Source organism: Alligator mississippiensis, chromosome 8 (genome assembly GCF_030867095.1).
Source record: "Alligator mississippiensis isolate rAllMis1 chromosome 8, rAllMis1, whole genome shotgun sequence".
Lineage (NCBI taxonomy): Eukaryota > Metazoa > Chordata > Crocodylia > Alligatoridae > Alligator > Alligator mississippiensis.
In genome coordinates this window covers 70634795-70656367 of record NC_081831.1, presented here as the reverse complement: position 1 = coordinate 70656367, position 21573 = coordinate 70634795, and the positions used below count along the sequence as shown (strand labels likewise).

Genomic DNA, 21573 nt, shown 5'->3' with positions numbered 1-21573 from the left:
CTGCATAATTAGCGCTAATATAATCATAATGGAATGTGAATCTAATTTAAATATTACTCTAAACATCTGTTAGAGAGAGGAAGCAGCCTGCAGGAAGTAATCAGTGCTCCTGGACCCAAATTCTTTTGGATCATGCTAATTATAAGCAACTTGTCTAGTGCTGAGGTTAAAAAAGTGAAATTGGATTTAAATATAACTACAAAAGAGACAGGTATTATTTACAATAATAAAAGAATGCTTAAAATCTCTTATTTCAGAAGATTACATATTCATTTCTACATTATGCAACATTTTTGTTTTAATTTCAGACAAAAACTTTTATCACAGTTCTATTTTCTTTTTTTATCTATGACAAACAACAGTTTGTTCCTTTGTTTTCCTTTTTCACCATTAGCAGATTACCTAGGTTACAACTGACAAAAACCATTATATTATTTCAACATTCATGTTTTATAGTTTTGGTCAGAGAACTTAAATATTTAAGAGGCACATGTCTGATGTTTCAGTGTTATAAGGTAATCCTGAGGATTCCAGATAACTTGGTACGTACTGATCCTCGGGTTCCTCAAGACTGCAATTTAAATAAAAGATTACCAAATAGTGAAAAAAATACACATTTTTTAAAATAACTTATTTTAATGGGCACACAATGAAGGAAAGGAATGACATTAGAAAAAGAGCCTAGAAAGAAAGTGAGCAATCTTTTTTCCTCCATATTGGGAATAAGTTATAAATGATCAGAGAAGTTCTCCTACTGCCAAGTGGAAACCATGTTTAGATTAAATCTTGCTCAACTCTAAAAGGACAATTCATCAGTATTTTCCAGTTTACTACCAATACAGCATTGATTCGCTAGAACCTTTCTTTCTATCTATTTTACTTAGCTAATTCAATCTGAGACAACTGAAAAGCAGCTTGTTGTTGAAAGAAACCAAGATATTTATTTAAAATCTCATGGGCCCAGGGTACAAAGAACCAGTAAAATAAGATCAAATTATTCTACCTGAAAGCCTTAGGTCTAACCTCTTTAGTAAAATCGGAGTTAACAACTTTTCTGGTAAAACTTGTTTTGGACCAATAACGTTTAATTTATAAGATTTCAGAAGAACATCTTATACTGTGATAAAAAAAACAGATTCCAAGTTTCAGGTCAGTTTATCAAGGTTACAACTCTAACCCTAGGAAGCATCTTATATAGAAGAAAAATTCACAAAGAACCGTGAAAAATCTTCACGGTGATTAAAGTCTATTTAACATTACGAAATGACAGTTTCACATAGCAAATTGTTAAGCTTTGGAATACATATATAAAAAAAATCATTACACTACCTCAGGCTAATGATCTTTTTACACCAGAAATTCAGGAAGTAAATGTATATCATATTTTTGTTGTTTCACTATTTTCCAACAAATTCACCATTGTTTCATATTAACTCCATATATTTTTTTTTGATATTGAAGGGGCAGCTTTTTAAAGTCAAGTATTCCAATAACAAGGGTAAGCATAAAATGATTTTACATATAGTTTGGGGCCTAACTATATTTTCTACATTGTGTCACATCACTTTTTACACTCTTCCCTCCCCACTTTATTCAGGTATACCAGTTATTTTGCTAACTATTATTTAGAAGACGCGAAAATTAAGAAAAAAGACAAATGCAAAAAGCAAAGACAAGAAGAGAAAGAAAGCAACAGGGCTAAAGTGCTTGAGTAACTTCTGATTTTTGGAGAAGGGCAAAAGTGAATTATAAAGAAATGTGGGTGCTGGAAGAACAGGAATGAATCAGATAGCATCCCTTAGCAACTAGTTTTCTATAGCCTGTTTCTTCAGATAGGCCAAAATCCCTTCAACAGGAGCAAAATGAAGTCCAAAAACAAACGACGTGAACAGTGAACAAACTGTTAAGCAGCTGGGCACCGTGCAATGCATTTAAGCCTTCAAATGCCTGAGTTTTGATTCAACCACCAGCCCACTGACAGCTGGGGCAGCCTCTGGCATGGGTCCAGAGGAAGGCACATCTAGAGCCATGGTGAGACACCTGGACTGGTCAGACACTGTGCCTCACTACATCAATTAGAGCCATCTAAGTAGAGATGTAAATATGGGATTAGTTACAAAGCATACTGATATATGTGTATCCATTAACTTGGATGAAACTGCACCTCTCTGTATACCAAAGAGAACAGAGGTCTGGAAATGCTGTTTCCACGCCAGTCTCCTTTCAAAGGCAGCATTCACCTGCCCAAATAGCAAGGCAACCTTGAAGCTTTTAAATCAAGAGAATCCTCTGGCGGCCACGGACCTCACTGCCTTTCCCCCGCCCACCTCATCCTCCACGGTAGGCATGGAAAATTAAGCTCTCAGGACAGGAAGCAAGCATAGATTATTAGATACCTGTTGTGGATATAATTATTCCTCCACAAAAGGCTAAAAGTGAGCTAAGCATAATGAGCATCTGTATATAGCCTTAAATTCTGGTATAAAAACTAAACCTGGCTGCCGTAATCAAGTTTCCCTCTTCCTTCACTTAGCAGTGCAAAAAAAATCCTTGTAAGGCTAAATAAATTACATGATCCTGTGTCAATACATCGCTGCATTTACAGTCTTATATATATATGCAAAGGTCACCTGAATCAGAGTTTCCAAAACATTTTTTGTCTTTCTGAACCTTGTTTCAATGAGTTCAGGTATAAAATATGAACGTAGCCAGCCAATTTGTTGTTAGAGTAATGTTTGTTCATATAAAGAAACACTGTGAAAGCAAAGCTAGCTTCAAAACACTACTTACTTAAAATATCCCATCCCAAATGTAAAACCAAACCCACAATACACGGGGCAAACTCCTACCCTCAGATTCACAAAAGTAGCTCCCATCTAAATCAAAGGAAGGAGCGTGTGCCTTTACAAAGGACAGAATTTGATGCGATACCAAAAAACCCCCCAACCCATTGCCATGAACAGTAGCTACGTTTTCATGAATGCTTTAAATATCAGCAGCACAGATTCAACACGTTCAAGATATTACAGCTGAGGTTATGTTAAGAGCATCAACAAAAGTATCTCATACATATCCACAGCTATTCAAATGACTTACAGGCTTCCTTTGAGATGGCAACACTTCCACTTTAAGGAGCCATTATGAATGCCACAGCAGTGCCTTGTACCCTTCTAATGGTTCCAGTAAAGGAATCTGGAAATTAAATTAGCCCACGGTGTCCCTGACAAAGTTACTGCAGGGCTTTGGGTACTTCCTTTGACAATCTGATGGCTCCTTTGGAGGTTGTAAGGATGGTGGCAAAAGCATTCAATGCAAGTGATACTACTGTGACATGTAAACCAAACAAAAGAAACAGCCCGATAAGGTCCCTCTATTAAAGCACTGATGGCTTCTTGAATGTTGTCAAACATCTGGGGGAAAATCAGATTTTTAAACTCTACAACATGGAGGAGGTCAACTATAAAACTTTGCAGAGTGTGTATAACTGCTATAATTTGAATACCCCTGGTGAGCATCTGAAAATATTTGGTACAGGCAAGTGCACAACCATGATTTTATATTCAATATGTGTTGCACATCATAGCACAGCACAGCAGATTAGGAATGGCGAAGGGAGCCGAAACTCTAAATTACCTGGATAGTGTGGGATTACGTTTGATCTTTGCCCTTACATTTTCAAGGCAATTTGCAGAGATTCAGCTTCTGGGCTCCACCTGTAAATTGGTAGTTCTACTTAGTTGCACCAGTGCAAAATCCAGCCTGATACTACTGAAGTTAATGGGGTTACACCCAGATTTAGCTGCAGCAATTATAAACACTAATGAATCACATTATCAATTTGCTTGGAAAAATGTATCGCTCGTTTAATGAACCTGCTTGTAATCCTTTCCTGTGTTAAGACAGGAGCATGTGGGTGAAGGTCAGAAGAGAGAGGAGTTTAATTATGTGTTTGTTTTTACAAATGAATAATAAATAATGTCCGCCTTAATGCCAAAGTGCTCAGCATCTTGAACTGAAGTGCCCAAACTTCTTTCTATGAGCTAGAACTGGCCCTCAGTTACACAAGTGTAGACTCAGGTACATCAAGGCCTCTCAGGTCCAACCTTTACTGAATACTTCCCCTCACCTTAGTCCAGTGATATTATCTTAATAGCACGTGCAATTTAAATATTTTCTTTCCTAACCTATTATAACACTTGTTACATAGCAATCTTCTGCCAAACATTTCAAAAGTGCTTTACAAAAGGGGCAAGTGTCATGATCCCTAATTCATTTCTCTGCTCCGTTTCCCTGTCTGTGAACTGCCCTGGGCTATCCAGCAAGCCAGCGGCTGACCTCAGGTAGAATCTGGTCATAGCTCAGAGTTATGATCATCAGACTGCCGCTCACATTCAAAACAGAGACACTTCTGCAAATTGCACAAACAGTCATGTAAAAGATGTTATTAAACCCAGATTTGATCTGCAATCTCAACACTAAGGATGGGGGTGGAACGTGGGGTCAGTGCTGGAGTTGAATTGAACTCTGATCTTGCCTGACCTGGAGCTGTTCAATGTAAAGCAGGCAGATCAAAACAGACTGAAGTCCCAGGACCGGGAGTTGGAAGACCTTGACTTTGCTGCTAGTTCGGTGTGTAAACTTGGGAGACTAATTTCTACAGTATGCTCTTCATTTATCCCACCTCTGAAAATGAGCATAACAATACCTAGCTGGCTTTGTTATCTGCTTAAGTATTACTAACATTAAAACTTTTATTAGCGCACATAAAGCTTGATCCCAGGGCCACCGACGTGAAAGGTATTCTTTCACTGACTTTAGTGGGCATGGCATCAGACCCATAAAAAGGAAATGGTTGATTTTATCCTTTCCTGCTTTTTTTCCAGATAAAGATAATTACATTATGAAACATATCCACCAACCAAATCTTCAACACTCTAAATCAGATTAGCAAAACCAAGACAAGGACTAGATTAGGTACACTCCAGAAGCAAAGTAATTGAAAAACAAAGGCACAGAAGATAAGTGTATTTTTATACCATTCCCCAGAGTAAAAAAAAAATAAAAAATTGCATATCCGTTTTATGGCCGTAAGGTGTTATAATTGCATTAAAAACACATTTGTGTACACTGGTATATGTTGTGACATAAATTACTAGTAAGAACAGTATGCTGCTAGATTAAACTATTGCAGCCAATGAAAATTGTGTTATGATATGCTGTAAAAGTAAATATGGTTGTTTTCAGCGAGTAGAGGATCACTGAAGAACATTTCAATGCAAAAGGATGCTCTGTTTTCGTAAATACACAACAATTATTTTGAAGCTGTTCTGTTGGAGATGTACATTCACACATCATATAGGGCCACGTTCATATTACAACAGGGCTATTTATAGCAAAACTGGAGTTAAGCAATGATCCCCAAGAAATTGGTCATTCATTACTGGCAGATAATGTATATTTTGCCTAGCCTCAGGCAAAGCTGAAGGCAGTTTATGCACTAATAGGCTATTATTAGTTGTCATTAACATTGACAACAACTAATTTAAATGTTGGTGTTTCAGACAATCTGTTCAATGCTTCTGGAACAAGACTGTGTTTAAATAATGATTATGAGAGAGTTGGGGTGTCTGTATAGAAAATAGTTCTCTAGTAAATATCAAATGCAATTACTCACTCAAAATGCACAATACACAATGTTGATTACGTCCATAAAGAAATTTGAGACCAAGTACACATCTCCCAGCAGCTACTGTGAGTAAGAAATGGCTATAAATAGTACAGTACTAGAATGAAAATCAGAATTTTACATGTCAAAGTTAATATTGCCTAAAATACTGATATATGCTTAAAGCATTAAATATTGATATATGCTTAAAACATTAATGGGATACTTCAAATAGCTATTGTGTAAACACAACAGGTATTTTTCAGTAATTTTACACTTCCACCTTTCCAAATTAAGTTAGAAGTTGTATGGACTGAGAATGACTGCACATGGGTAAGATTATTTATGAAAATGTACTATGCATACAATGCCAAAAACACCAAAAAAGCAAAATAAATATATTAACAAAAAAGCTTACTCTAGAGATTATATTTTTACTTTGAAAAAGGCAGGGTCAGTTTTGCCTACCCATTCAAACTCATTGACATCATTTTGGTTTAACTAAGGAATGAATATGACCTTTATTTTTTTACGTGGTGGTGGCGGCATGATTCATTTTATGGAATTAAAAACATTTAAAACAATCAGAAGGAAATAAACAAATAATATTGGCATTCAGGTCAGACATAAGGAAAAGGTCAAGGAGAAAAGCTGCTGAAGGTAACATAAGGCACTTCTCGTTGTATGCAAGTTCCCATCATCTTCTGAAGCACTTTCTCCATTCATTCTGTAACGCACATTTACACAGCGATCACAATGGCAGGTAGGCAACCCCAAGCAAGCTTTAAACTAGCTAGTTCAGGGACGACTAGTGATGCAGACATGGCAACACAATCTCATGGCTGAAGGGCTAGCAGTACGTGTGCTAGGTAACTTTAAAGCTAGCGCTGGCATATCTACACTGCACAGTGAGGACTTCAGGGTCTGGCCCACTAGAAATCCCTTCCTAGGAATGGATTTGCTTTAGGTCACTGGAAGGAAATCCATTTACCAAAAGTCCACACATTTAGGTCCTCCCAAGGCTGCTGTTTAAACTCAGTATCTTGTTCTCTTCTATTTGCTGGGTGACATCTTAGGCCACTTGGGAAAAAGGAAACCTAGATTTATTCAGCCTGCAAATACCTAATATCAATTTTAATCTTGAAGGTGATGGACAGGCCCTCTGAATCCTGATTTCCGCTCATCTCTGCTTCTCCGGGCCTCACTTCACAGGTCTGACAGAACAAGATATGGGGAAGCAAAAACAATATTTCACACAGCTTTCCCCTTATTGAACGGCTAACGCAGTCACCCAATTTCACACCACAGAGGTTCACTGAGGTGGTGCACAGAGTAATGAGTTGATGCTGAGGAAGTCAATTTTCACGGCAGTAATGGCAAAGAGGCCGGTCTGCATGCAAGTCACATGATGAAAAGGGATAAACATTAGTATATCCAGGTCCCAAATAGACTCCCGAGTGCTAAGGGCTGGACAAAACCATTTAAATCTGTTCTTTATTGCTACTATTATGTAAAGACTTAAAAAATAAGTCTTTTCAAGAGGGCTTTCCTCTTCAGTACCAACCCACTTAGAATGCCGCACAGTGAATGCATGCATGCTAGCCTCCAACTCAAAACCCTGTTACTTAGAACAGGGATCCAGGTTTTCTGTCTGACATGGAAAAATGCAGTAAAACCTGGATTTTCTCATTTTAAGGAGAAAACCCAGGATTTTCTCCTTTAAAGGAAATGCTGGGTTTTCCTGGGCAGGCTGGCAGAGCTCCAAACTGCAAGAGGCTGGGGGAGTGGGAGGAAGGTGATCAGGAAGGGGGTGCTGCATGCATGTCCATGCTCACACATGCATATGGCTGCCCCCATCCCCGCAGGTAAGTCGGGGGGGGGGGGAGAAGGGCCCCCATAGTGAGGAAGGGATGGAGCTGGGCAGGGCTGGGACAGCTGCAAAGCCTGGGCGGTGCATGGGGCTTGGGGCTGTAATATGCAGCTGGAGGGCCCAGCTGGAAAGTGGGATGGAGCTGTGGGTAGCTCATCCAGGGGGCAGTGGGGGGAGGGGGGACACTGGCTCCCCTCTGCTGCACGTACTCCAAGGGGGGGTACATGCCCCTCAGATTTGTGCATGGGGAGAGCTTGCAGCTGCAGGCTCAGGCACCCTGCCCTGCTGCCCTCCCTGAAGAACTCTACGGCCCAGTGGGCAGGACCTGGCACAGCAGGACAGAGCTGGGGGGGGAAATTCGGTGCTGCTGCTAGGAGCCTCGCACCAGCATAGTCAGGTGCCCCTTGCCCACCCAGCAGCAGCAGGGGCCACAACCCCACAGTGCCACTGCTGCCAGGTGGGCAGGGAGAGCCTCGCCATGGTGGTGTGTGGCTCCCAGCGGTGGCACTGAGCTTCCCTGGATACTGCCATGGAGACACCACCGTTCAGGCACATAAATGCCTTATACCTGTGCTCTCAGTTCCAGTACCCAATCTGGTGGGAGTGTGACATCTACATTTTGCCCTCAATCTTTTATTTTGAATCTGGGCGAGAATTTGAGACCCAAGGTTAAGAACATAAGATTAACCACTAGACAGCTTGATTAGAAAACTATGAATACCTTTTCTGGAGAACCAGAACTTAATGCAGGATCAGTGAGTGAAACTATGGCCTGGGTTATGCAGAACATCAGAGTAAATTATTATAATTGTCCCTTCTAACCTTATAATCAAAAAAAGAAGTTACATTCTCCCCCTTAGCACAAACGACTTAATTTCTGAAAAGGATCAATCACACAAAGGAAGTTGTGCCTGTGGAAAGGGCTTTCTATTATTCCTGTAGGTAATTATGTGACTGTGATCATATATCGTCCATTTTCATTGGTATAGATAACCTACAGGGCAAATTATATTTATACTACCAACCTTCATATAGAACCTGAACTGTATAGCTGTCAAAACATGGACTACTATAGAGTGAACATAAATCATAGGTCCTTACACTAAACCTTTCTATGGTACCAGTTCCAAAATAGCATGAACACCAATATGAATATGGCAGTGATACCTGTCTCTGCCCTTTCAAGATATAGATATATATATTTTTTTTAATTTTTTTTTTTTTTTAAGTAAAATGTTCTCACTATTTCCATCATTACTGTAGTATACAGTGCATCTTTAAACTCCATAGTTAATAATGGGACACATGTTAAAACTAAGCAAAAGGGCATGTGCTTTTACTTTGTGTTCTGTAAAGAAATTCTCAACCATGTTTATTGATCTATTTGTAACTTGATATATGGTGGTAAATTGCGTTTTAATTTTCTTTTCTTTAGCTGAATTAAAAGAAATATATTTCTACCTTCCAGGAAGTACTTAAACATTCAAATACAATAGAAGCATTACACAAAGCTGTCTGGAAGAGATCACATACTTTTTCACAAACATCAATAAAACACCAAGAATCATAAAAATTAGGGATGCAAAAGAAAAATCTATTCCATCTGGTTGACAAAGCAGGATGGTTCCTAGTAGTGTATTTTTAGTATTTTGCCCAAGGTGACTTTGAGAGTCTGAAATAGGGGTAGGGAAAGCCTGCTTCACCACTTCAATAGATTTACATATGGTGTTCCAAAAAAGGCCTGAACCTACAAACACCCATTAACAGGCATGGCATTTATGACAGCAAATAGCCTCCTGGGGATCAGTTAGAACTACTTAGTGTTAAACATAATGCCCAATGTTTGCAGGTGGATTCTTAGTTGAAGTATATCCCGTACAAATAAAAGTATGGGATTAAATCCCTTTAAGGTTCCTACAGTACAAAAAGAAGTTACTATTCTTTAAGGAAATCCACAAATTAACTCAAATGTCTTCTTCCTGTCTCTGTAGTTTCCATTTATACTATGACCATAACCAAAACTTTGCCTATAAAATGAAGATCTAGAGAGGCAGAGAAGAAAAACCAACAGGCAAGATTCACATAAAACATTCCTTATATTTTAGTATATGATCTTAGTTACTTTATTACCGTTTTCTCCATCAGACTTCCTTTCATGGTCGGTGTCAGTGAGGGACAATGCAGAGTTTGCCCGGCTTGACAAACAGGAACTGTGCTCCGATTTCATCCCCCTCATCCACATCCTCAGGGCATGGTCTGGTGAAGCACCCCCTTCAGTCTCGGTATCCACATCTGATCCCATCTCTAATGGATAACCATGTTGAGCTGCACCATGTAAATCTGTCTGGTAGCCAGAGCACAGCACGTGGGGAGTCTCGCAGAATTCCATCTCTGGGGGGAAAAAAAACATTCAGAGGAGTTTAGAAGTGAGTAACACTATTTCTTTTAACTTAAACCATTTGGAAGAATTTGTTTCTAGAATTAAAACTGCTCAATGATTTTGGGTTTGGTCCTGGCTTTTGAAACTTCTTAAATATAAATACAAATATAAATATATTTTTTCCAATGCACAATGCTGTAAATTATATGAAATCTTTAATTGTGTCTTCCAATCTGATAGGAATGTATATAACTCATAAAAACATATATATAATTTTCCTAATTCTTAAAGTATAATAAATCAATTTACTATAAGAAGTGCAATTTATAACATCAAGTGAATACACTGATTTCACCAAAAAGAAAAAAAGAAACAAAATAATACAAAAGGAAAACCAACCCATGCATTTCTAAATTTAAACAAAATCTTACTTGATATTTTTTAACATGGAAAAAAATTGGAGAACTATGATGCCCCTGACATGTTACAATTATAGTGCGATTAATGTGTTAATAGCAGCATAAATAGTAACAATACTAAATATTTAGCTGGCTTATGGCATCAGAAAGGGGGAAACAAGCCATAAAGATATTCTATAAAATGCACTGAACATCTTTGGGGCTTGTTTGTATGAACATGTAGCATCCCCATGCTGTTGCGGACAGCTTCCATGGGGGTTGTATGGCAAACCATTTTAAAATGCCTGGTTGCAGGAAGCCAGGCTGCACCCATGATTTTTAAGATGTTGGGAGGCGGTGGGGAGGACGATGGGGGAGGGCAGGGGATGGACAGGTACCTTGGTTAAAGGAGAGGCTTCCTGATCATGGGGTCCTGGTGCCCAGTCTTTTAAAAGCCATACACCTGGATGGTCCCAGGGCTGGAAAGACAAGCCAATTCTCTAATGCAGGCATGATAACCGGGGGTCTCAAACTGGACCCAGGACTATCAGAGCTGGTCCAACAATCAGCTAATTGTCAGATCCAGGCTGGATTGCCCTAGGTTTGAAACCTGTGGGGAGACAGCTCTGGGCAGGGAGAAGCTCAGCAGTGGAGCGACTGGGATCGAAGGAATTTTATGCCCCTTTCCAAACACTACACCTTCTGCCATGCCTCATGGCAGGAGGCATGATGCTTGGGATGGGGTATAAAATTCCTCCAGTTGCAACCACGCCATTGTTTTAACATTTGCCAGGGCCTTCAGGGTCTGCTAAGTTGAAGAATTCACAGAACTAAGTTTGAAGTTCTCTGATAAAGCAAGGCTACTTACCAGTAAGCACGGTTCTTTGAGAGTGCTGTCCTTGCATATTCACACTTGTAGATTTTGGTCTCCAGGGCTGCTGAACTACAGGAGCTTCCTAGAAAAGCAGAGACTCCTGGCGCTGTACAAGTGCCCCTTCATGGCCCCAGATGGTCAGAGACACAGTTTTAAAGAACTGTACAGTGCCCGGTATTTCAATGACTCCTGCTAAGAGAGTTATAGAAGAGAAGAGCTCCAAGGCCGAGCAGCGGGTGGCCAGGAACCATAACGTGAATATGCAGAGGAAACATTCTCGAAGAACCACCGGCAAGCAGCACATTAGTAAACTTCCATTTTCTGTTAAGGTAGCCTCTGCATATTCTCACTTGTGACAATCCACTTAACCATGCAAGTCCCAAGGAGTAAAATGTGGGGTCCTAATCAAACGAAGATTAGAAAACTTTCCTCTCAAACTGAACTTCAGGCCTAGGATGCCAGCATGAGAGAAGAGTGTGGAGTACAGATGTTTGGGGGATTCCTAAAAGTTGTCTTGCTGATTTCTAGGAGGTAAATATTCCAGAGGTAGAGCCACTGATGCAGTGCGAGACTTAACAGTCTTCACAACTATCACTGCAACTAAAGCCTTGCTGGTCAGACCAATTCACTTGGCAGGCACTGAGAAGAAACAGCCTGCACTTTAAAATCATCCTCAGATGTGAAAAAGTCTTGGTGACATCCTAAAAGGTCTTGACCATAATTTACACACCTAACGTTAAGCTCCTCTACCCTTAAGAAGCTTAATTTGAAAGCTGCTGAACATCTGCAGGTCTTTGGGGCCTCAGGCACAAAGTAATACTAAACACCAGTCTGGGGAACAGTCTTTTCTTGAGGCAGGCTAGTTAAAAATATCTAGAAAAAACAAGAAACCAAAGCTATAAGTACAGAACAAAATGAACCTGACCCTTGTCTCCTTGCGGAGAGAAACCCATCGGCAGTCTCTACCACTATGTCAACCCACTAGAGCTTCAGGAGAGGGCTCCAGAAAGGAGGTGGAGAAAACAAGCATCTTTATTTAAAGCAAACAACAACAACAACATGAACTGTCAAGGAACAAGAAGAAATTTCTCCATTAAGGATTAATACAATTCAAAAGCAGTCAAATTAGTCCCATATATTGATTGGTTGTTATGACCTTTAACGATGGGATGTTATAGAACTATGCCACGTACAAATTCTATCAAAAAAGACGAACATTTTTTCTCTATTTTATCATTGGATAAAATCTATTAATTGATGGGTTTTATTCCAGTTTCCTTTAGTCCATAAGTAGAGAATCAGTTTACTTATTTTTGGACCATACCAGTGTAATTGAGAGAAGAACCTTGCCCACTCTGACACTCATGATATAGAGCTGTGTGCACACCATCTCTACAGAAATCACTGCTATCTTTACCTGCAAAAGATGTACAAGATCAGGCCCACTGCTTGCAGTGCACCTTTTCATCCTCTTCCGTATGTGTTTATTTAAAATAATTGGATAAATCCAAAATATATTTATTCTTTACCAGGATAACTTTGTTCTAACCTGGAAATCTGGCCTTCTGCAAGGTGTTGCACCAAACAAATGTTGTGAACTATGTTCTCTCTATAAGACCGATTACAATCAGGTGCAAAACATTTAAAAAAAAATGTCTTCCTCCCTCTGTTCCTCCTCAAAGCAGCACTAACTTTCTCTTACCAGGCAAGACTTTTTTTTCGTAACTACTAAAACTCCAGTAACTTTGGAGGCTGAGCTGGCTGACTTCAGGGCCCCAATGAAGCATGGATGCAAAGAGTTGCTCTGGTCCACTCCAGGCAGAGAGTCTGCCACTTGTACCCTGCAGCCCAAGTTCTGTCAATTTGTGCTGGCATAAGCCAAGGGGTGAATTCAACCCAGTAAATCTCACTAATGCTAATTAGATTTCACATGCTTATGAAGGGCACAATTTACCCCTCAGTCTATATGTTAATTCAGAAAGTAGCAGCTAATGTATTCAATATTTTAGCTTTTTTGTTTTGAGAAGTAGCAAAACAAATTTGCTGTTTTTAGCACAAATGATACTAAATTGAATTGCAGTACCTTCCTCTCATACACAATGCATTGCCTCCATAGACTATTTCCTCAAATAAACAAGCCTTTGTAGTGTTTTAACTCCCACAGGATGCATTTGCTGCAAAGCACTTATAGTGCCGAAAGTGGTTGGTTTTTAGCCCTGCACATCTAACCTTGTTACCTAAAATACTGCATATTCCCAAGGGGAGATAAAGTTCAAGCGGATTTATGATAGATCTAGTCTTACCAGAATGCTGGGTCACAAAAGAAACTGAAGCATTCATACAAAAATCAAAGTTTTACATGGGTTACCATATACCACTCTGTGGTGTAAATAAATAAATAAATAAAGTCTGAGGAACAACTGTACATGGAAAAAACACCGCCGGATGTGTCACTTCAACCAGATTAAACAGTGTGTGACCTTTTAACTTTATTTTCTGTGTATATAAAAAAGGGAAGTATTACATGTAGGAATTTAAAAGAAGAAATCAGAATTTGCAATCCAACTGATAACTGGAAATCTGACTTTTAATAAAAATAAATAAATAGATCTCCCTCTTTCCATTTCCCTGCAGCACAGTAAATTTGCAATAGGAAAAAATTACCGGTGGGCAATTAATCCCGGCAGAAGGTTTTACTCTGTCTTGGGTAATGACGCAGTTCGCTGTTAGATATTATGTGTTTCAGGGCTGTAAAAGTGGTAGCCTGGGAGCTGCATGTGGCCTATGAAAGGTTAATAAGCAGCCCCCAGGCTCCCACCAGACTGCCAGGGTCTTCGGGCTTTCCCTCCCTCCTCAAGCTTCCACTTCCTGCACCCATCTCAGGGGCTAGGACAGTGGGGAGAAGCCCGTAGTGCAGTGGGGGAGCCCATGACTGGCGAGCTGATCAAGGAGTGCCACCCGGTGTAGTGCGGCAGGGGCTGCCCACGCACGTGGAGTGGAGTGGTGGGGCCTAGGTTACCCACAGAGTCCATCCCAGCTCACAGTATTGAGGTCCTCGCTAGCGCAGCCCCCAAGATGCTTAGAAGTTGAGCAGCCTTGTCTTTTTATAGTAAATCAAACAACTGAACTGGCAGGCATGGATACTATGGTCTGCCAGTCCCACAATCTCAACTGTGCATAAAGCATTGCCACTCCTTCCCCTGTGGGGAAGTACTCCCAGCCCCGAGACATCCTGGAGGCTTATTGCACAGTGACTTCAGCCACAAAGGCAATCCCAATCCAGTTTGGATGCTGATGTAAGTTGCATCGATGTGATACTAAACTCAGAGGATCTTGGACCAGTATATTCAAGCATGGCTTTATGTGGTCAGTCTGGTTAATTCAGGACTTACTAAAATCAGTGCTCATCGAAATTCATGACTCTCAATGCCTACCTTTCTGTTTTTTCCACCATGACTAACCATGCTTACAGTGTCTACAGGAAAAAAATGGGTAAAGTGACCATGAATTACTGCCACGATCAAGTGTTGTACAACAATGCTTAAAACATCTTGCTATCACAGAAGTACAGGGCTCAGCCTGGTGGATTTTACCTACACAAGCCGGAGGGAAAGCAAGCAAAATTTGAGTTTTTGTAAAAGGAAAGATATACCTCGTTTAGCACTCAAAGGGAGACATGAGACCATATAGAAAGATTTTGTCATCATTTCTCATGGCACAAAGCTTATGGCTCTAAACTCTGCTTCTGAACTACAGATTAGTTAAGAATCTCTCTAATACCTTTCCTAGAGAGATCCTGCTTGGGATGGCTTGGGCATCACACCTTGCTGTAAGGCTCTTCAACTAATGATGGGAGTGAATTGCAGGACTAACAAAGACTAAGGTTTTCTTTTTCTAAACCAAAATGCAATATGTCATGTTGAGTTATTTACCAATCTCTTCTCTCTGAAGACATGTATGTTGTTTCATATTTTGCAGTTGTGCCAACAGATAGTGTGGGAAGCATCTTTCAAAATGAAAATAAATTCATTCCAACAAAGCAGGTGAGCCACACAGTGCCAGAATATTCAAGTGAGCAGCAAGAGAGATTCCTGGAATTTAAATCAGGCAGTGGAAGTGAATTTTCTGTTCATTTCTGGAGGCAGTATATAGGTCCCCATCTTATATGAAAAATTTCGAGGACTACTGAACACTGCAAATTCAGAGTGTTCAATGGCCCTTAAAATTTCTCATTTCTTCCTCAGGTAGTACAGTTTCTGGTTATATATTGGACTAGTGGATTAAATATTGAGGGACTTCAGGGCCCTCCATTAGGCCATTTTTCTAACAGTCTGCAAGCCACTCTTTGCACACGTGACTTTACATTTTATTTCAAAGTTTTGTAGTTGTTGAATTGCTGAGTATATGCTGTGCTTCCCCTGCTCCCGCCCCGCCTCCTCCCCACACTTCCATGGGGGTATTTAAACACATTAAACTGGCAAACATTTTTTACCAAAGTTGTTAAGGGACAGAAGCGGTAGGACTAAAAAACTAGATTATTGAGAGATGAGACTTTACAAAACCCATACCAAAAAGCAACATCTTGCTATCACACGTTTCCCCTTTATTGCCACCTATTCAAATATCACATTCCTTTATATGTGCAATTAGGTAAGCTATTATGTTATAAAGAAGACTGGTTTGCTGTATTGTTTACATCTTGGTATGCATGCAGGTCTGTACGCATTTCAATTTTGTATCTATTATTATACATCTCTGCCTTACATTCATTATACCTGCATATTTTCTTCTGCGGCATCTCCATTTTTCTTTTGTCCCTTGATTTCCTTATCCATTTAACTTAGTTTCTTATTTCCCTGTCCAGAGCTAGCCACTGAAAGATGCTAGAAGAGAAAGAGATGGGAGCCTCAGGGAATACAGACTGCCTTCCTGTCATAGTTTAACAAGACTTTTGATATATTCGTTATCTATTCTCTTAGTGCTTCTGTAAAGAAATCAAATGTTTTTATAGGTTGTTGTAAAGGGCTGTGCTAACTTTCAGGGAATTTAATTCTGCCAGTGGCTTGTTGCTTCTTTTTACCGGAAGCATACTATTTTTATAAATTATGTTACGCTTCTTCCAGAACAGAAACAATTATTTCTGGAAAAGGAAAACAACAGGGAAAGGAAAAGGTAGCCAGCTCCCTATCTCACAGCTATTGCCTCTGGAAAGCCAAAGGGCTTTAAAGTATTTAACAGTATTAAAAGACTAAATAATAAGAGATTTGGTCATTTGGGAAGCTCTTGACAAGACAACTTCTGAAAGCTTCTGAAGACAGATTCTGGGGGGTTTTTGTAGGCAGATTCTGGTTTTTTTGTCATGCTGGACAGAAGGTGTCAAAGAAGAGGAGAAAGATTCAGTGCTTAATGCATAAAGGAAGTAAGGCTGGCTTTATTTTTGCCACCAGGAAGGTATACCCTGGAACTGATTTCAGAATTTAACTCAGTGAACTTGACTGCAGAGCTGATTAGCTTGGCCCCGGTGCTAGGTAAGAGTGACTACGTGGTTTTTGGTTTAGTAGCTAGCACACAAAGCCTAGTTCAGGTATTTGGCAAAAAGCAGACATGATTAGCAAGAAACTTTTCTGTGGGCCGGAGGGGGCAGTTCCCTCTAACTGAAAAGCCTCCTAAGGTTCCCTGGAAGAGGCCTCCCACCTTGCAAATTCTCTAGGGCTTGCACAATAAGCCTCTGAAATAGAAAAAAATTCACTCATCAAAATTAAGGATGGCAGGCACCTTTCAGCGATTTGAACGCCTATTGACTTTCATGAATGGTAGAGTTAACACACCCACCTGTGCTGACCCCAGCAGCTTTACCTGGGGCCCAGGGGGCCTCCCAGGGCAGCACTCATGCCAAGACAGCTACTCAGAGACTGGCTGGCAGCCAGGGCATGGCTCTGGCCGGCCAGGCTCCAGTTTCCGGCAGCACGTGCAGCTGCCACATGCACCGCATCATTTTTCAGTGACATTTTTTTTTGACACTGGGATCTCCTGGTGTCAAAAAACCCCACTCTGCTGCTAATTAGCAACATGGCAAATGGGTCCACATGTGCTGCGTGTGGGTTGTGGCATTTCAAGCTGCTCTGACGTGCTGCAAATCTTGTGTGCGCGCCCACTAGGGGCAAAAAGATTACTGAATACTGGACATTAGAAAGGGCAACTGAATTCCTGACAATACTACAGGTTTTATAAGCTTGTTTCACAATCTCTTCTGTTACAATCTTATTTTCCATATGCACAAAAGGATCATTAACTGTAGATACTGTCCTTTTTCCACATAGTGAAATAATTCAAAACAGTTCAAGACAACAATCTGTTGTGCTTTCAAAGGTTAGATTTTTAAATGACAATACTTTATAAATAATTTCACCATGATTTTAAAGGAATCTTTGTTTTTTTAAAGCCACACCAGGTTTGCAGCATGTGAGACAGCCAACGCGTCATGAAAACCATGGATAATGGAGCCATTCCTCCTTTCCTTATATTATTAGACTTTAAAAGATACCCAGAAGTCCCAGCCTGTGCTTTTATTAACTCTGTATTAAGAAAAGATCAAGACCAAAACATTAATGAAGAACTGCACAACTGAACCATAAATCAAAGTTATCTGTGGCAGATTACCTTATTGCAATTAAAAGACAAAACACATTTTCTTAAAGACCAGCTATGAAAAATAAAATATTATAATAAATACTGATCCTTTCTTGGACAGCTGTATAGCTGCAACTCTAAGAGGCCAGAGACAAAGTCGTGGTCATTACTTATGTGCAAGTCAGTGCTGTCTTTGGCAGGGGAAACCTTAACTCTATTTCCTGGATTTATAACAAGCTTTATGTGGATTTTAGCCTACCATTCTTTAAAAGGAACAGACACTCAAACCATTCATCTGTGCCTGCAAGCTTAACTTCACCTAAATGAAGCTTGTTTGTGGGTAATCTTTACTCAGGTTAAACCTAGATAACCTTCCCCCAATCAAATAATCAAAGTTAGGTCTAAACCTACAAAGTTAGGCCCCAACCATGCAGTTAGTCCAATAAAAGATATCACCCACAACAATCGTAGCCTCTTGTCTAAGCCCACCTTGAATTTCTAAAAGAAATCTTAATTTCTGGAAGGAAGCTAGAATCTAAAACTGGTGGTAGAAATAAATTTAACTACTATGGAAAAATTGTGCTGGTATGTCTCTCTAGTTTCTAGACATTTTTCCCTTTTATTTTGAGTGGAGCCCAATGGAATAAGTTACATGAAGGCCACAGTTTTCCTTGAGTTAATTACACAAGGGTACATGTGGCATAATCACAATTAGAACTTAGCCTCTACTTTATACTGTCTCTAAGAATGAAGTCTTAGCCCTCTTTCTCACTATGTTTTCATTAAGTTTTAAACTAAACTACATTTAAAGATTCAAAATCAAATTCAGAATCCAGATTCCCTTGGCAGTAAACAAGACAGGTAAGCCAAGCCATTTCAGACCACACCAGAGTCTGGTCCAGCGCTCCTATATCAACATCTGTCAGAACACACCTAGAAAATGTCCATAGTGGTAGGAAAGCCTGTTGAGATGATAATGATAGAAATAACACACACATTTCTCTTTCTCTGGGGACATGGAGACTTGCCCATAAAGCAAATGCTGCTGATCAAAGGATAGTCATGAAGCAACCCAGAAACACCCCTTCGGTAGCAAGGATGGAGTTCTGACCTCTATTGCTTTAACTGGCATCAGTGATATTACCACCTCCTTTTTCTTGGAATCAACTGAAGGGGGGATAAGTAGCTAGGCTGGAGTGAAGGATCAATTTACATGATCTTAGTCAGCTTCAATGAACATCTCAATAGAGTAACACCAGATTTGAACCAATGTTAAGTGAAAGCAGAGGTTTACATGGGATCAGGTGTCTTCATCCCCTAGCAAAGCTAGCATCACCAACACTCCACCTTGAAATGAAAAATTAAGAGGTTGGGGAGGAGAATATAAACCTTAGAAATGAGCCCAAGCACGTGGAGCAAGACATGTCTGACAAGGGGACATCCAGATCCAAAGTTAATCAGGTCTATCTCTAATGTATTCAGTAGCATCGATCTACCTGCCTGTCTATTAAATGATAAATTGGAGAAAACTCCTTTTCTGCAGGAACATGGACCAACCTACCAGAGTCACATATCCCTACAGTAGAAACTAGAAAAAATATTAGCGCAGTCATTGCTTACCCAGCAACCTGTCACAGTAGCTAAGACTAGCTGGGAGGCTCTTGCTACCAGCTCCCACCACTGAACCCTCCAAAATGGTGGCAGGGCTCTTTCTCAGTTTAGGATCTCTGCCTTTAAAAGTTGCTCTCCTTGGCTGTCTGTCAGAGCCGGAGTGTAGCAATCTTTAAAGGCACAATGCAAGGCTTTTATTTTGTTTGGTGTCAATTGTTTTTGTTTTGATCCTGGGGCTTTGCAGAAGGGTGTGTGAATGGCAGACCTATTTTACATTGTATCCTTCATCGCTGTACTGCTGCAGTGACAGACAACACAGAAACGAGCAACAAAGGAAACTACTGTCCCCTCTATCTCTAAGGATGGAAGAGAGACAATGCCAGAGAGGCTGGGTGCATGAGACATGGAAAAAGAAATTCCCTGTTGTCACAGGGCACTGGGATGTGCTTGCTCCTTTAAGAGGACAAGCAACCTGAGAGGCTGCCAGCAGGTGTTCGGGGAAGCTAATAAGGGACTCAACTGACCAGAAGAGGGTTCAGGCTTGAGCTGCATAAGACCAGACCTGGTATGGGTCAGGTAGTCTCTCCTCCAGCAGCTACAAGGCGAGGAGCTCCTGGCTGCAGGGCTCCTGAAGTGACCTGAACTGAGATAAACAGGTCTGCAGGCCTGGGAACAAGGCAAGTCACCTGAGCAGAGAAAGACTGATTAGCAAACAGGTGGCTCTTGTTTTATGTTAGCCCCTAGAGCAGTGGTTCCTAACGTTGGATTGCAACCCAAATGAGGGTTGCAGGGGCAATGCTGGCAGTGCCGTACACAAAGGATGAGCTGCGCTGCATGCCGGGAGCTCCCCTGCCCCTGCCTCTGGGCCGCCATCGCTGTCGCCACACTCTGCTCCCAGCAGTAGGTCACAACAAAAAAAGGTTGGGAACCACTGCCCTAGAGGGTTTGAGGGGCCTACCCATGGTCCATATGCCCAGGGAAGGGCTGAGCCAGGACCAGAGGGTTTGAGAGTCAAGGAGGCTGAGTGTACAGGCTTGGGTATAGCCTGGGTTGAAAAGTATACCTGCTGGAAGAAAGAAAGGCTTGCTCTCTCAAAGGGGTAGAGGGCTGCTTCTACTATATGTGTGCTTTTGTTATAGCCTAGGGGCTTATAGCTTAGGTTAATGTGTAATTTGGTGGTATGGGATGGGACTGTAAGGGGTGGTTATGGAGATCCCATTAGAGTCCAAAAGGGCACATGATTGCCTTGAGCTCTGTCAGGCAGGTTCAAGGATTGAGCTTCAGTTGAGCCCAGAGAGGGCATAGTGTAAGGCTGCAGAGCCACACAGGAGCCAGGGGCTTGACACCCAAGCGAGGGGCAACCACACAAAGGCCAAGAGCTTGGTGCCTGAGAGGGGCACAGTCATGAGAGACTGTTGAGCCCAGGGTGGGTACAGAGCTAAGTTAGGGCCACACAAGGGCCAGGGGCCCAGCACCTGAGGGGCGCAGACACACAGGGGCCAGGGGGTGCAGCCATGGTTCAGCAGACAGGGGCCAGGGGCCCATTGACCGAAGGGGCAAACAAGGGCTAGAGCCTCAGATCCAGGTCCAACACAGTAGGCCTAGGCTAAAAGGGATAATGAGATAAAAAGGGCAGAGGCCGAGGCCCCAACAGAGGGAACAATATCATTGCAACATGGTATAGGGCATGGTGTAGGGAAGGATTTGGAACAACGCAATTAGCTCATAAGACTTGAGGTGCCCTACGTAGCAGTTTTGGAGTGAGGCCCAGTAAGGGGCCCCGAGAACCAGTGTGGTCTAGTGGGGTTCAGCAGGACCAGGGCCACGCAAAGGCCCATGGGCAGCCTTCCTATTTATTATTTTACCATCAAGGCATGGCAGGAGAGACAAGAAGATACCCTCGGGGCAGAGCTGGCATGGTTGCAGAGCCACCAGGGGGCTTCATGACAACCCCTGGGACCCTGACTCATGATACCCGTCTACCTTACTATTCTCACTACCTCAACAAAGGGTGGGCCTGCACCAGCAAGGGCAAGCAATAAAACTAGTTTCTGTCCAAGCAATTTGTCATTGAGAAACTGGGAAGGAAAAGCTATAGGTAAGAAAGGAAGCAGATATAACCATCACTGAAACTTGGGTCATACC

At 41.2% G+C, this 21573-nt stretch overlaps 1 protein-coding gene across 2 annotated transcripts in view; it reads right to left on the bottom strand.

The window, feature by feature from the left end:
- TENM1 (teneurin transmembrane protein 1) overlaps positions 1-21573 on the bottom strand; it is a 1265690-nt gene that overhangs the window by 313988 nt on the left and 930129 nt on the right. For both annotated transcript variants that reach the window (XM_059732824.1, XM_059732825.1), the window contains one exon: positions 9666-9926. In XM_059732824.1, the coding sequence (XP_059588807.1) occupies positions 9666-9926 (261 nt within the window). The remainder of the gene's footprint in view (positions 1-9665; positions 9927-21573) is intronic.